General features: G+C 41.6%; 1 protein-coding gene across 5 annotated transcripts in view; it reads right to left on the bottom strand.

Annotated features, from left to right (window-relative positions):
• Positions 1 to 2,272: 2,272 nt before the first annotated feature.
• The window catches only part of smarcd3b (SWI/SNF related BAF chromatin remodeling complex subunit D3b), a 63,405-nt gene continuing 50,310 nt past the window's right edge, over positions 2,273 to 15,367 (bottom strand). For all 5 annotated transcript variants that reach the window (XM_086306546.1, XM_086306545.1, XM_086306544.1 and 2 more), the window contains 7 exons: positions 9,861 to 9,962; positions 9,408 to 9,569; positions 7,797 to 7,894; positions 7,181 to 7,316; positions 4,116 to 4,238; positions 3,588 to 3,689; positions 2,273 to 3,494 (listed from right to left, as the gene is read on the bottom strand). In XM_086306546.1, the coding sequence (XP_086162672.1) occupies positions 3,441 to 3,494; positions 3,588 to 3,689; positions 4,116 to 4,238; positions 7,181 to 7,316; positions 7,797 to 7,894; positions 9,408 to 9,569; positions 9,861 to 9,962 (777 nt within the window). In that variant the 3' untranslated portion in view covers positions 2,273 to 3,440. The remainder of the gene's footprint in view (positions 3,495 to 3,587; positions 3,690 to 4,115; positions 4,239 to 7,180; positions 7,317 to 7,796; positions 7,895 to 9,407; positions 9,570 to 9,860; positions 9,963 to 15,367) is intronic.

Raw genomic sequence — 15,367 nt, 5'->3', positions numbered from 1 at the left:
TGGTCTTCTACCCATCAACAAAATGACTACAGTGCAATGTTTTGTTTTGCCTCTCAGCCCATCTTTGTCATGTAGTCACATCCCTCCTCACCAGGCTGTGGCAGCTTTGCGTCGCTTCATATTTACCCATTAGCTTTTAAAAATGTTAATAATAATGATTAAAGTTCAAGGAAAGTCCAGATGATTAAAAGGCAAGTTTTGTCTTTTATACAAACTCTTTGCCTAATCATCTTCTTCCTGATGTTTACCTCTGGGAGTCGCCACGGCAGATCTTCTGCCTCCATCTCACTGTAGCCCGCAGCTCTCTCCATGTCCTTTCACTACATCCGTGAACCTTCTCTGTGGTCTTCCTATTTTCTTCCCACCTGGTAGCTCCATATTCAACATCCTTTCTCTGATATATCCACTATCCCTCTCCTCATGCCCAAAACATCTCAGCCTTTGTCTCCAAACCAATGAGTCTGAGTTTCTACGCAGTGTAACCGATACGGTTTCACTTATCTTTGAGCCAAAAAACTGCAGATGGACCACAGAGTTGAAGACTTTTCTTCTAACTCCAAAAAGCTATTTCTATAATTAAACGTTTAAGTAAAACCCTAAAGTCTGAGAACTTTACAGAGTCACATGCTAAACTCATCTCACTAAGTAACTTTTGTTTCACTGCACTCAAATGAGCTCTAGTCACCAGATCAAGGATGTGGTGGGGTCAGGAGATTCTGATCATGGCTGTGCAGCACCTGTGTGATGCTGTCATGTAACCATGGACCAAACTCTGAGGAAGGTTTCCAGCACCTTTCAGTGTGGAGTTTCCCTGCTCTCCTGGTACTCCGTCTTCCTCCTTCAGTCCAAAGACATCCATGTTAGGTTAAGTGTCAACTGAGTGTGAATGAAGTTGTTAAAAAAAAGACACATTAGATCTCATGTCATTTACAAACTTTGGCAAGCGCTTCTTTATTTACATCCAGGCTGTCTCGCAGTGTCACAGCTGTTTTCCCTTTTTTTTTTCTGTAGTATGTAATCACCAAACAAGATTTGCTCTTTACAGATATACAGCATTATGTATACTATAACCTTCCTGTCGGCGACCCTCTGACAACAGTGTAAACAGAGAAAAAGAGCAGCTCCCGCTCTTCGGGAACACATGCACGGATCGAGACAGACATGTCAACAGCACACCAGGGTTTAGTGACAGAAGACACAGCAGTTTGTTAACACTTTTATCAGACGCCGCTTGAAGCCGAGGAGCTGCAGCTCGTAGATTCCTCCACAAGAGGGTGCTAGTGAACAGCAACGTGAAGGCCTCGGCCATCCATACAAAGAAAAACAAAATCATAATAATAATAAAATTTAAAAAAAAAAATCACTGGGTCAGACACAGGACCGAGATACTACCTATGACTACTTTTTCTCCTCTAAAGAGTGCAGTTATAATTTAGTCCTAGTAACAAAAACACGCTCAGAAAAGTCACACCTACAGTTAGTTGCTGGTAGGGTATGTTGGATTTTTTTGTAGTTTTTTTTTTGGCAAAAAAGGTTTTCAGAAGGCATTTCAACAAATGTGACGGGTCTCGCTCTCGTCACACACACTCTCACACACACACACACTGGTATGCCAGCTTTTCATATTTACACAGACCGTCTCGCAAGGTGTGATAGTGATAGTGAACGTCCATGGAGCATGCATAGGTCATCGTGAAATCGTCCAATTGCCTTTTTGAGTACGCTGGGATGATAAAAGGGGTCTCAACCGTGACGAAGAGAGTCCCGACAAAGAGTTACAGCACAGTGCAAAGAAGTCCCCCCCCCCCAATCTAGAAACTGCAGAGAAGAAAATCCTCCATCCTGACATTACAACATATACATACAACTCATGTGTCATTTAAAAAAACAATAACAAAACAAAACAGGTGTAACATGAGAACGGTGCAGATTATATCACGAGTTACAGCTACTGAGACTCAGCGCAAGGGAGGGCTCTCTCTCTGTTGCAGCTTCCAGCTCCCACGATGCACACAGGATAGACCTAAAATAAATCATCCCGAACCCAAGATAGTACACAGAAGAACACTAACATTCCTGCCCTACTAACTCAAAACTCATGGAGCTCCCATACTGCAACACCCCCTCCCGAAATCCTCCAAAACAAACACACACACACGCTCGCACACACACGCGCACACACAGATAGTCTGTCGTATACTGTACAGCTGGCCCTCTTAAGGGGAAGAAAAAAAAAACATATTTACATTCACATCTGTAGAAAAGAAATTCATTTCTCTCTTTTTTTTTTTAAATGCGTGTGTTTGTAACATAAAAAAATGCAGAAATAGACAAAAATCCACAGAGCTGAGCTTAAAAGTTCACTGATGCAAGAGTTCAAGAGTTAAGGAAAGCTTTTGGGAGCACTTTTTTTTAAAATACTCTGGCGTGTTTGGATTTATTCAGTCGTTTCTGTTAAACCCAGGTCTGGGATTTTGCCAACGTCTGTTTCAGTGATCGCTCTCTCTTCTCGCTGCAACCTTTGGTAAAACCTTCGGGACGCTAACGGGCAAAAAGTACGACGCGACAAAGAGGCAGTGAGTGACGGAACATTTAGAGGCGTATCTGTTTCTCTATGATTATTATGTTCAGGATCAATACTGTTTGTTTTTTTTCCCTTCATCGAAACACTTATTCTTACTACAGTATAAACAGATGGAGCTGATAATGTCATAATACTTCAGTTTGGTTAATTTACTGTAAAAAGAAGTCTTTTTTTTTTTCTATTCTTTTTTTTTTCTATCCACACCTCTGGTTTACGTGCAGCATCCTGTGCAACCACCCGGTGCGTCACGCTGTCGTCGCGACTTTGCTGGTGTAATTAATCGACAATTGGAGCACGCTCTCCCCCTAACGAGGACAAAGGAAAAGCACTCTCTCCAAAAAGAATACGAAAACAAAATAAAGACTCATCCAGAGCAGCCGCGGGGCTCTGACTGTGTCAGCGGGTTACGTCATGAGCGTTTGTCACTGCACAGTCTTGAGACGAGAATCCGAAAACACAGTGGCGTGCGAGCAGCTGGTCGAGAAGGAGCTTTTCTAGTGACGTTTATTTACAGAGCGGAAACTGGCGTCGTCCTCCGAGGGGATGAATCCACGCTTTCAACCGCGATGCCTTCGCAGTCCTGCGCTAACACGGGACGTGGAGGAGATGGGGGACCACAGTACGCTGCTGCTGTCTGGTGAACCCCTCCTCTGATTACACTTCAAAACACAGCTATGAAATTGATTAGTCACCTCTGAGATGAAGCCTCCTTTAGACTGTAGAGGTTTAAGGAATCACCAGACATCAGCAATGACCTCACACACACACACACACACACACACACACACACACACACACACACACACACACACTCTCTCTGAAATCAGACTCAGGAATCCAGGAGGGCCTCTTTTGTTTAGGTGTTGCGGACCGCTAAGGCCTGTTCCAGCTCCTGTCTCCTCTGCTGGATCTGTCACGGGGAAGAGCAGAAGGAGGTAAATCTGACTGCTGTCATGCGAACATATGGAAGCAGAGCTTGCAGGTAAAGGTGTCCGCAAGTCACCTTGCAGTAGAAATAGCGGCTGACGGCCTCTTGGGACCAGGGTTCGTGGTAGAACGCCGCCCTCCGCTCCTCTTCAGGGTTCCCCACCACGTCTGTCATTAACTGCGGCCGAAGAGACAACGAAGCCGTTACAAGCAGGTCTATTTTTAGCATTAATTAACAAAATAATCTATGAAGTCTGCAGCGGGCAGCGATCGAGCCGCTTGTTCTCCCGATAGTTCATCTCAAAAACTGCCAAACTGAAGCCTTGAGGGCACTCCAGCTGGGTTTGGGCTTTTAGTTTGTGCATTTATTGCTAAACAGTAATTATAGTTATTAATTGAATAAAGCAAATGAATACCCATTAGTGCAATTAAAATGTCAGCCAAAGACAAATCATCACTATTAAATGACCCCCCGCCCCCCTTTAGTTTCTTTAATTTTCATTAATGAATTCTTCTGCTTTTTATTTTCCACTTTCATTCAACATCCACAGGACGTCTGTCGGCTAACATGCAGGCTTGATAGATATGAAAAGAAGTGTGCAACCTTAAAGTCTCGGCTCTGGGATTTGAGCCAGTCCTGGATGTAGCCCTTGGGATCTCTGGAGAAACTCAGCATGAAATCCCTCTGGATCTTCAGCTGATTGATGGACTCGATGGTCTCATGGATCTGAACGGAAACACACACATCACACACGTCACAGCGCTGTTGCTGTTTGTTCATTTGACGCTGCAATTATCCTGTGAAAATGATACAATATCTAGCAGGAAAAGCAAAATATCTCAGGAAAACTGACTTTATCTAACAGTGGGAGGAGGACGGAGACTTCTGATCCGAAGCTGCCGACCTCAGCAGCACAGAGGCTAACAGCAGACTTAAACTTCTGTGTCAAATCTACGCCGTAGGCTGGAAATGTTATAGAGCCTGTACTCTACTGTGATTGGCTTATTCAGTCAATTCCTCCAGTGCGTTTCTGGCTACTTTTTTTGTCGCAATTTTTGAATTTTTCAGTGATTTATCATCTCCTCGTTGCAAGAACTCACAGATGACAGCAATGTCCTGGGAATAAATGTGAAGGACCATAAAATGTGGGGGAAAGTTGAGAACAAATAAGTTTGCCTGAGAAAAAAAAAAATCTGACCATGACAAAGAGCGGGAGGGAACAAAATCCCAGCATTTGTTTCTGTCGTGGCAGGCTCTGCATATAAAGATCCCGAAGTCTAACCCACCTGGAAAAGCGAGTAGGGTAAATTTTCACTGATCTGCCTCAACTGACTCGTGACATGCTGACAGGTATTCTCTTGTATTAAAAGTTTTCTTGAATTTTATTGATCAAATATAAAACCGAGGGAATCTAAACACCCGATAAAGGCGAAGGATTTTACACATTTTCTTATCTTTTTAAAATTCACCATTTTAACCAAATTTCTGGTGAGTTTAAAGGTACTTTGGTGTATGAAGGTGGCTCGTGATGTAAGAAAAAATACACACTGTATATAAAGGATGGAGGTAGTGTTTATTTGTTAAGTCTCAAGTTGAGTGTTCCTAGCGTTAACCATCTTTCCGAACACTGCACGCTCTGGACTCACAGGGTCCCAAGTTAGTCGTCGTTTCACTCTAACGGGGACCGTAGTTTTTCAAAATAAAACCACACAAAGTTCAATCTGGTCTGCAACCTGCGATTGAGCCCATAAACTTGTGTGGAAGGTGTTTACTGAGACCACAGATCAAGTGGGAAATAACACTGACTTCTCTGCAATAGCCAGAGGAGTCGCCCCCTGCTGCTCATTAGGAAGAATGAAGATTTAAGCACCTTCACTTTTCACACCCAGAAGCTTCATCCATCTTTTCGGACTTTTTGGGGAAACGTGAGTAGTTTTTAATGTGTGTCAGTGGGGATGGTTTTTCTATTCATTTCCCCAAATTTATTGTTGCCTATATTTGGAGTTATGGTTAGCTTTCGAGCCATCACAGACAAACGTGAGAGTATTTTTACGCTTTAAAGGTCAAAATGTTAAGTAAGGTAAAATGAGAACCATAACTCTGAAAACAAAGCAGGTTTTAAATGTTGATAAAAGTGTTGAATTTTAATATCAAGGTCATAAATATTTATATTTTCTTCCTGCTACAGAAACATGTGACACCAGGGAGTTAACTCATTATTCATGATTATCCATCCTTCAGTGCTTTTACAGGTCACTTTAATTGATTATTTTACATAAAAACATACCGACTCGTTCTGACTCGGGCCTGTATTTGATCATTCTCTCATGTCGTATGTCTTCTGACACTCTACTTGGTATTAGAAAAATGGCGAATTTAATTAGGTGAACACGGAAATTGATCCATCCATCCACCCATCCATCCATCTCATTAATAGCTTGTCTGTTTCAGGGTCGCTGAGGAGCGGGAGAGTATCGTAACAGCTGTCACTGAGCAGGAAGTTAGATACACCGTGGACAGGTGACCAATCCACACGGCCAGTTTAGAAAAATCATTTTACCTAAAGTATGCGTTTGGACTGTAGGAGGAAGCTTGAACACAAGAAATCAACTGTGTTAATGGAAATGCCGTTTGCAAGACTTGCATCATGTAGTATCAAGAGTATTCTCAGAAGTTCAGAAATAGGTTCTCTGCTATTATTAAGATACAACAACTGTGCAAAAGACTTGACTCACCTATAATTTCTTGGTACTTTACTTCTAAGGAGCCAGACTTTCTTATAATGTTTAAAGTAGTCTCGAGGAAAAGCTCTCCAGCTTTCAAGTCTTTCAAAGGTTTTTCTTCAGGCATTTACTGCCATTTCACCCAGTTTCAGTCCAGTTCTTGTACCTGAGCTTTTTCATAGGAATTTCTTTCCCTTGTTCAGCCACTTAACACCGACTTATGAACCATTCAAGCACAAAAAGGCACCAAAATTTACTGATTTTGTGTCTACCCATAACAGACAACTGAGCAAAAAGTCCATTTTAAATGAGCGGCTTGTCATAAAAAGACATATTTTGTTTCCATTTCTTGAGCTGCATCTACAAAAATGCCAGAGATACCACAGCTTGACAGGCATAAAATAGGATTAGCTGAAAATGTAAAGAAAATTTAAGAAACTGGACAAGTGGAGGACAAAAGAAGAAGCTGTAAGAATAAAAAAGTGTGTGCACGTTTCAATAAATCCCTGCACAAATTTCCATTTTTCAAAATAAAGGAAACGAGGGGTGACTCAAGGCTTTTGCACAGTAATATATAAAATGGCTTTAAGCTGGACAAAATATTGTAAAAGACAAAGAAAACTGGGTCTCGAGCAGCAGTACATGTTCTCAGTGTGTTTTCTGTCACGTGTATTTCTGGTTATTTGTCCCACCCTTCCTTCCTGCTCAGCTCCAACAACAATGTCGGCTATAAAGTTAAAATCTGTCAGAAAAATATAAATAACAGCCTTCGCGCTTATCACAGCTGGGTGAGAAGTCCACAGCAAACAAACTACTGCAACAATAAAACCGTTCTCTTTGTTAGCTTAAAAGTGAATTATTCCCAAACTTCAACCACAGTGTGTAACACGAAAGAAGACGTGTGCTATACAGAGAAAGAGTATTCTGCGACGATGGTGATCTCACCTTGTTGTCGAGTGAGGCAATTTCCTGCTGGTTGGCGGTGGAGAGGAGGAAGCTGCTCATCTGGCTCTTCAGGGGGTCGTCCACCTCCACGTCAATGTCGTAGCAGGCCGTCTTCTTCTGGTCGTTGGGATCCACGCTGAAAGAAAATGTGAAGTGAGACACATCTTTAAAAAGAGGAAGCTTTCAATAAATCCACTTGGGAGTCCTCAAGTCCGTTCAACACATTTCCCAAATTAAGAGTTTATTTTCTTATTTTTCTTTTGTGTAGAAAACAATAACCTCCCATAATAAGCTTGCATCACACATCCCATTACTCTGGTGTGAACTCACCCAGTAATGGTTCAACATTGTTTGGCCTTAAAATATTCTTTTTTAAAAAATGGTAAATGATGCCGTGCTTAATTTATTTATAATGAAAAAGCCAGTAGAAGGTTTCAAGGTAAACACATTTTCATACTATAAAGCTATTTGAATTTAATATCTCTTTAAATAGCATCTTTCCTGTACTAATGCAAGGATAAATATGCAAAGCCTGGTGTAAAGATGCTTCTCAGTTAGTACTTGGTTGTGTTATTTATCTTCTGTGATGCATATTTCATACAGGGGGAAAATCTACCTGATAACGTGGTTGATGACGATGGGGTCAGGGGGCAGGAGGAGGTTGGTGAGGCGCTGAGGGATCTCAGAGAACTTCAGCCGAGGGCAGTCAAAAATCTAAAAATAAAAATAACTTTCCTTTTAAAGTGAACCGGTTATGCTTCTTCCTTATTTTCTGACATACACGAGACAGACCGAAGCGTTGGACCACCTACACATTACACATACAGGAACTTTTATGACATCTCGCTCTAAATTGGTGCTCCCTTTGCAGCTATATCTGTCAGTACATGTGTCCACTCTTTTAGGAAGCCGGTGGAAATTTCATCCAGAAGAGCATTTGTGAGGTCAGACAGTGGTGTTGGACCAGAGAGCCTGGCTTCCAGACTCCATTCTAATTCATCTCAAAGGTGGGCTCTGTGCAGGCCAGTCAAGTATTTCTACACCAAACTCATCCAACCGTACCTTTACGGACTTTGTGCACCGTCTCAGTGATGCTGGAACAGACAGGGACCTTTCTCAAACTGTTCCCACAAAGCTGGAAGCACAGAGTTGTCCAAAATATGTAGGTGAGGTGAAACAATAAGATTTCCCTTCACTGGAGCTTAATTGATTTATTAGTCGGCTACTGGGTCTCCAGCTTTCTGTGTCCGCAATGGAGTTGCGGACACAGAAAGCTGTGTCCAGGAGGTCTGGAACCTTGTTTTGAAAATTTTATGCCAACCAGAAGGGAAAATTCGGGGTTACTATTACAAACCTATAAGAAAATAACATGAAATTGAGGAAGTAACTTGAAATGTTGAGTTACTAAGTTGAAATCAGGCTGCCAGAAAAAAAAGTAGAACATATTATGATGAGGGCAGGAAAACCTATGCCATGAAGCGCTCGGCACACAGTTCTTGTGCTGATGTTAATGCTGTGGTTCCTAAATTTTTCCACTTTGCAACAAAGCTACTACTTTTTTCTACTCTTGGCTCTGTATGATGTCATAGCTCGTGATACTCCACCGACAGACATAGAGCTAACATGGAACAGACTAAATATGAGCCTTATTAAAAGAACCAACAAATCCAAAGTCTAGAGTTAGTCCAGAACAACTGGAAAAAAAGCCCAAACCATAAAACAAAGCGCAGGAATGCATGGTTGGAAAACACATGATCCCACAAAAGGGAAAAAAGGAAAACCAGAAGTAAAACAGGAACAGGAAGTAAAAGCAACATAAGACACATGAGGAAAACTAGCTTTAAAAGCAAACCAGAATAACCCTACCTATGACAGAGACATGAAAGCTAACACTAAACATAATGTCAGAGAAAGGGGAACACATGGAAAAGCTACTTTCGTAGTATCTAAGAATAAAAATATGGAGCGCTCATTTGTTCCTCTGCCAAAGCGAGAGCTGAGGTGGAGGTATGTGATCGCTGCTGTTTGACTACCCAGAAGCTACTGAGCCAGATTTTATGAAACTATGAGAGCGCACGCAGAGGAGGAAGCAGTTCAATTATGGTGCTGATCCAAATCCCTTTCCGCAAAACTGTAAGATAAGACTCCTGCTTTGGTGGAGTTTATATACATACTGCTCATCTTGACCTGGTGCGATCATATTTTCAGCAACAGCAGGAGTCCACACCTGTTGGAAATACTTGTCACAGTTGATGTACTCCTTGTCATGCGAGTCCTGCAGCTTGTTGGTCTTCACGTACTGCCAGAGGGCCTGGATGATGCAGGAGCGAGTCTGAGTGTGAATACCGAGCAGGCGAGCCAGGCGAGGGTCCAGCTTAAACTGGGGAGGCTGCGGAGACAACATAATCACATTACAGCACTTTCTACAGCCGCCCACATCAGGGGCTTTACATCAGCTCCATCACATCATTCACCCTTATCGTATTTCTCCGGCTTGGAAACAGATGTCAGGTTTAAATGGCGTCTTACATGGACTGTAATGTTTGTGCAGGCCGGTGTTTATCGGCAATGTGAGGCCTGCAGGTTGTCACTACAACAGCTGATTTCAAGGCACGGATTAGTCACGGCGTAGTAACGGACTATTTATGGGCATCGAAGCGAGACGGCGTGCCGCCCTCACCTGGTATTCCAGCATCAGCAGCAGAGTGCAGCGCACGCTCACGTCTCCTGGCCGCTTCACCTGGAAGCCGTCCGTCTCCTGGGTGGTGGGCGTGCGGTGCCACTGAAAGAGCAAAGAGAAGGCCACAGTTTGACCAAACCAAACTCAGCTGGTTTATTAATCATCGGCAGCCTTATGAAATTTCCCCTTGTGGGACTAATAAAGGTATATCAAAACAAATCAAACTACCAGACGACTGAAGTATTCCCCCGACTTCTACTATAGAGCCATCATGAAGTTGAAATAACAATAGCAGATTTTAGTAGGCATAAGAAATGAAAATAATGTAGTTTAAAAAAAAGAATTAAGTTAACATGTGCAATGCCAATTAATGGTCCAGATTTCATGAAAATCGTTAAAGGATGGCTGTGAGAAGCGGTGGAAAGAATCTCTCGTTGGCTTTGGTTTAAGAGAGGACACGAGCTGTGCTGCAGTAAGGCTGGAGATCACCTGATGACCTTTAAATCTATTTAAATGAATTAAATGTTATGAAAATTACACCTAAGCACTTTTACTGTAACACGCACATACTGATGAATGTGTCAGGGGCAACCTGGGGTTCAGTATCTTGCCCACGGATGGTTTTACTAGAGGAGCCGAGGACCGAACCACCAACCCTCAGATTAGCAGACATACTCTACCTAAGCCACAGCTCTTGTAAGCCACATCCTCAGGCATGATTTTGTGGGGTAGTGAAAACTGAAAACTGAAGAGCCATAAACTGCAGTTCCTCTAGTGACCACTTGAGGGTGTCTCCAAAAGTTTCTTGTGCCACAAAAGAAGAAATAAACACGTTTCCATGTTTACCGTTTTGGCCTCTACAGACAGTTTCCCCCTCACAACAAGGTAAAGGTGAATTTTTTTTTTTTTTGCAACTCATCGATGCTAATAGTGGAGTGGAGGGTTTTCTTTGGCCAGGCCACAGATTTCCCTCTTGGGGGTCCAAAAAGGCAAAGCTATGCCGTGGGTCAAACATGGGCTAGCATACACGGGCCTCATATAAGTTTTCTATGGGTAGTGCACACTGGGTTTGCCCATAGAAAACTCATTTCGGGGCCCCCAAGGGCAAAACTGCTGTCGGCCCTGTGTGGGTGCATGCAATTGGGGCCCAAATGCAAATGTGCAGAAAACAAGGATGTTTTCAGCGTTTAGGTCATCTAACAGCAAGTTGTTGTTTTTTTTTTAACAGAAGCACTAACTTAGTAGGTTAGTAGGTTAGCTTAAATATCTGCAAACTAACCACGCACAAGACAGAAAGGGTGAATATTATCAACCTCTGGAGACATAGTAACATCTATCGCTAGCAGAAAAATTCCATAAGCACCTGGTCACATGCAACTATCCCAATATTATTCTGTCTTTAAGTCGTTTTTGCATTTCAGAAGCTCTTCCGCATCTAACCTCTGATGGTATTTACATCTCTGTTTTACTTTAACCACTCAGAAAAGAAAAACACTTTAACACTCAGTCTTGCAGTACCCTGGCAAGCAATCCAAAGTGATGTTTTCCTGCAACCACTGGCTGATTCAGAACACATTACGTGCTTATTGTACCTCAAGGTAGAAACAAAATTCTTTTGATGGAAAGTCATTCAAACAGAAGCACCTGGGCGCCTGGGTAAAACACCCTCTTAAAAAGAGGAACCTTGAGAAGTCATAATTTTCACTTTGAAAGTCCTGAAGTGTTTTTTTTTACGTTTTTTAAGTTATGTGAGGACACAAAGTGAAGGGCAGCTAATGGTTGTTTTTAATAAGTAAGCAGTTGTTTTCTCCGGCTCTCGCATGTTTAAACAACCTTGTGTGTTGGAAAATTTAAAAACCCATCTCCTTTCTGCTGTTACACAAAAGAAGAAGAGAGAGGGCAATCCACTCTGCCACTCTGTTTTAGTTTGAATGCACCCAACGGGAATATGAAAAGCAGCAGGTCAGCTGGGCTTATTGTACCACGAGATTTAACCAGACGTGACAAGATAAAAATTTTCACTGAACATCTCTGGACTGCACGACCAAGAGGTCGTCACTGACCCTGACTGCACGGCTGAACGGGGAAGGTTCAATGATTTCTGCTACGCATACAAAAGCCTCACACAAATCAGTGGAGCTTCCAAGACTAATGGACAGCAAAGACCTTCCTTTGTTCTGCTGTGAACGTTGTCCAAACTGGCTGAGAAGATTAAACAGCATTAGAGTTCACTTCAGAAAACTGCCTCAGCTTTGAATTAGCTGTCTTGCCAACAGTTAGACTGATGCTTTTCTCACATTAAGCCTCTTATAAAGGTAAAAACAAGCCGTTCTAATGATACGTGGTCCGGCACATGAAAAGTCGGTCAAAGATGCCAACCACAAAAAACCCAAGCCCATTTCTAATTTGGATTTCAAATTTTTGCAGTGTTTGCTATCTTTGCTTCACTGTCTATAAATATAGCGTCTGATGCAATTGCTCACTTTTTACCGTAAACCCTCGTCCAGCAAGCCTCTCGGCTATGAAGAGAAAACCCCCACTTAGTGTAGCCACACATGCCTGGGGGTGTGACCTGGCCTGTCAGCCAATCAAATGTGCTGCTTTAATGATGCTGGCAACTTCTCCATCTTTAGCCCGAAGCAAAAGCACTGTGTAATCATTATTAATCAACGGGTTCTTGTAGTCCTTGTGGAGTTTCATCGGAAATTGAATCTACACTGTGACTGATATATCAGCAGGCCGATATTAGTTATAAATGCTGATAGATATATCAGTATCAGCATTTATAACATAAATTCCAAAAAGACGAGAGAAACATCCTTCAACCGTGTTTTGAGTGTTGATGTTGCATAGTTTGCCCACCAGAGTGCCCTCAGGCTCTAGTTTCATCATTTACAAATGTGCTACAAGGGAGTATTTATCTATTTGCATTGTTACTAAACCAGAATAATTTAATGAACGTGCATATTTGGACAACTTCAACTTAAAAACCAATAAAAAATGAATAAAGAAAAACTAATTTGTTGCATTTTATTGACTTTCCAATGCCGTCACGTTCAAAGGAGTAATTAGTGGAATCCTTTGAATGCATTTCATTGCATTTTAAGGGACAAAAACCCCTGAATTTTTCCCACATAAGGAAATTAAAATTAAGTCTTACATGAAAAAAAGTGATTTATTGTTACAGGCGGTCGTGAAAACAGGATCCAAAGAAGTTTGTGTTCATAATCCAAGCTTACGCTTATTTGTCAGACAGCACGCTGAACAAATCTGTTTTCTTATCGACACACTGCGCTGCAGCTAAGAAACTCTGAGCTGTGGTTTTCAGGGGTTGTGCACTGGACTATTTCTTGACTTCCTGGTTGCCTCATAGGTACAAACTGACCATCCTTTTCTGTGCGTTTTCATTTCAGCTACTGAACGTAAATGAGCTGGGTTCACTAACAGCTTAACTATATTACAGAAAGTCAAAAAATCATTAGGTTTTTATTAGAGGTGCTCTTTAACCTATAAAATAAAAAACCCTCCAAGCTACAAATCACTGTGTAGCGAATTCACTGTGAGTGTGAATTAGAATATTATTTTGACACACAAGGAATCATGGCTATAAGAAAAGCCTGCTATCCTTTAGTTTGATTTCACTCGTATTGATCAGACACCTATCCCACATGATCATATGACCCTTTAAATTTTGCTCAGAAAGCAAATTTTGAAGTTTTCTCCAGTGAAAACAGATCAAACATCAAGGGTACCAATGCTTGATTCTGCTCCTCCATCATAGACATTAAATCGGTGCAGTTTTTGCATTGAAATTATGATGTATCCCACCGTACTGATGCACAAAGTTGGTTGTAGAAGGAAAATTGTGAGAACTGTGCAAATTGTGTGAACAAAAGTAAGATTTTGTTGTTTTTGGATAGTGACACTGTGAGTAAATGTCTTTTGTGTTTGTTTTGTATCGTCTGTACTCGTGAAATTATGAGGGCTCAAATATGCTGAAAGCAATGAAGCTAATTAAAAGCACTGACTTTTAAATGAACTCCGAGGGCCTTTAACTTGGAAAATCTCATCATAAAAAGGTAAAATTTTGCATTTCATCATTAAATTGATGTTATTGTCAGGTGGGCAACACCGATTGACCAACTGACTGATTGATTTGTAATAACTATACAGGGTTGAGTTATTACTACAAGTTTTGTAGAGACACACAACACACTGTGGTCTCTAGTGTTACCCACCACGGTCAGGTGTTTATTTTTGGTAGCTGCCACATTTGACGTAGATTCATCATAGCAGTGCTCGACATTTTTAGTCAGCCTTCTATAACTCGAAGTGTGTGTGAATAACACGTTAAATACACCTGTGCTTACCCTGCTATGACATGTCAAACAGCCTCCAGCAGAAAGGAGTGTATTAGGGCAGACTGAGGAGGTTCAGTTAACAGAACGTTTTCACAGCAGATGTTATCAGATATCTTCTGGTTTGGATTTGTTGCCATTTATCCAGATTACATCGCTCAAATTGAATTAATCAATCAGTTTAAAATCTGCAGGATTTATTTAAAGTGTCAGTACATTATATGTCTGTTATTTTTGTCCTTGTGGCTATAAACAGATGCTTGCTGTGCTGTTTGGGGGTAAAAAAGCTAAAATGGCTTCTTAAAGCCCCTTTTTGGTAACAAGCTACTTGGTGAGCTGCAGGTCACCTGAACGCAGCGAGTAACAGCGGCGAAACAGTGCATACGTTTTTAAGGACTGCAATTACTCTTCACACACATTCGAAGAGAAGCACTTATGCTCGTTTTTGTGTGTTTTAAGTGACACGCTGTCTGCCAAGGGGTGCGAGAAACAACAGCTAAGACAGGAAGCGAATTCGTTCAACATCCGAATGGTCTGCCACAAAGAGAAGCTGCACACATGCACTCCATAAATCAGGCGGCAGGGACAGACCGTTTCGAAGTGTAAGGACTGTGAGTGTGGGGGTTGTGTGTAATGCTGCAGGTAGTGTTAACATCAAGCAAAGCATGCAAAACTTGTAGATCTTTGCATGGCAAATACTTTTAAAATTTAAAAGTTAGGAAAATTACTTTCCAAAGAGATAGATGTGAAAAACTGAACTGTGTCTGGCCGATGTGGGTGCAAGAACAGTGGCTTTTCTTAAAGGAGCCGTTTTAGTCCAAAATCATATGTGCACATTTTTCTTCTGGCCTTTTTGTGCCGTTTGTTTGTCTTTACCGTTCTGGTGCTCAGCATTGGTCTGGAAGCTTGTTTCCTCCACTGAAAAACACTTTTTCCCCCATCTATGAGTCAAAATGTTCGGGCGTCTTCTTTATAGGTCAAATTTTCAACTTCTTTCTCTGCAAGTTTGAATTAGTACGTTGAAATTTTGAGATACTTAACCCCAAATTTACACTTACAGATGGCACAAAAATGTGTTTTTCCGTTGAGGAAATATGCTTCGATAGCTTTGGAGATACCTCCACACACATATTACGTATTCATCTTTGT

Source organism: Aulonocara sp. 'chitande type north' Nkhata Bay, linkage group LG9 (genome assembly GCF_057382095.1).
Source record: "Aulonocara sp. 'chitande type north' Nkhata Bay isolate Kocher_YH1m ecotype deep benthic linkage group LG9, A_spYH_male_GT1.1, whole genome shotgun sequence".
Taxonomy (NCBI): domain Eukaryota; kingdom Metazoa; phylum Chordata; class Actinopteri; order Cichliformes; family Cichlidae; genus Aulonocara; species Aulonocara sp. 'chitande type north' Nkhata Bay.
This window is presented reverse-complemented; position numbering and strand designations above follow the sequence as displayed.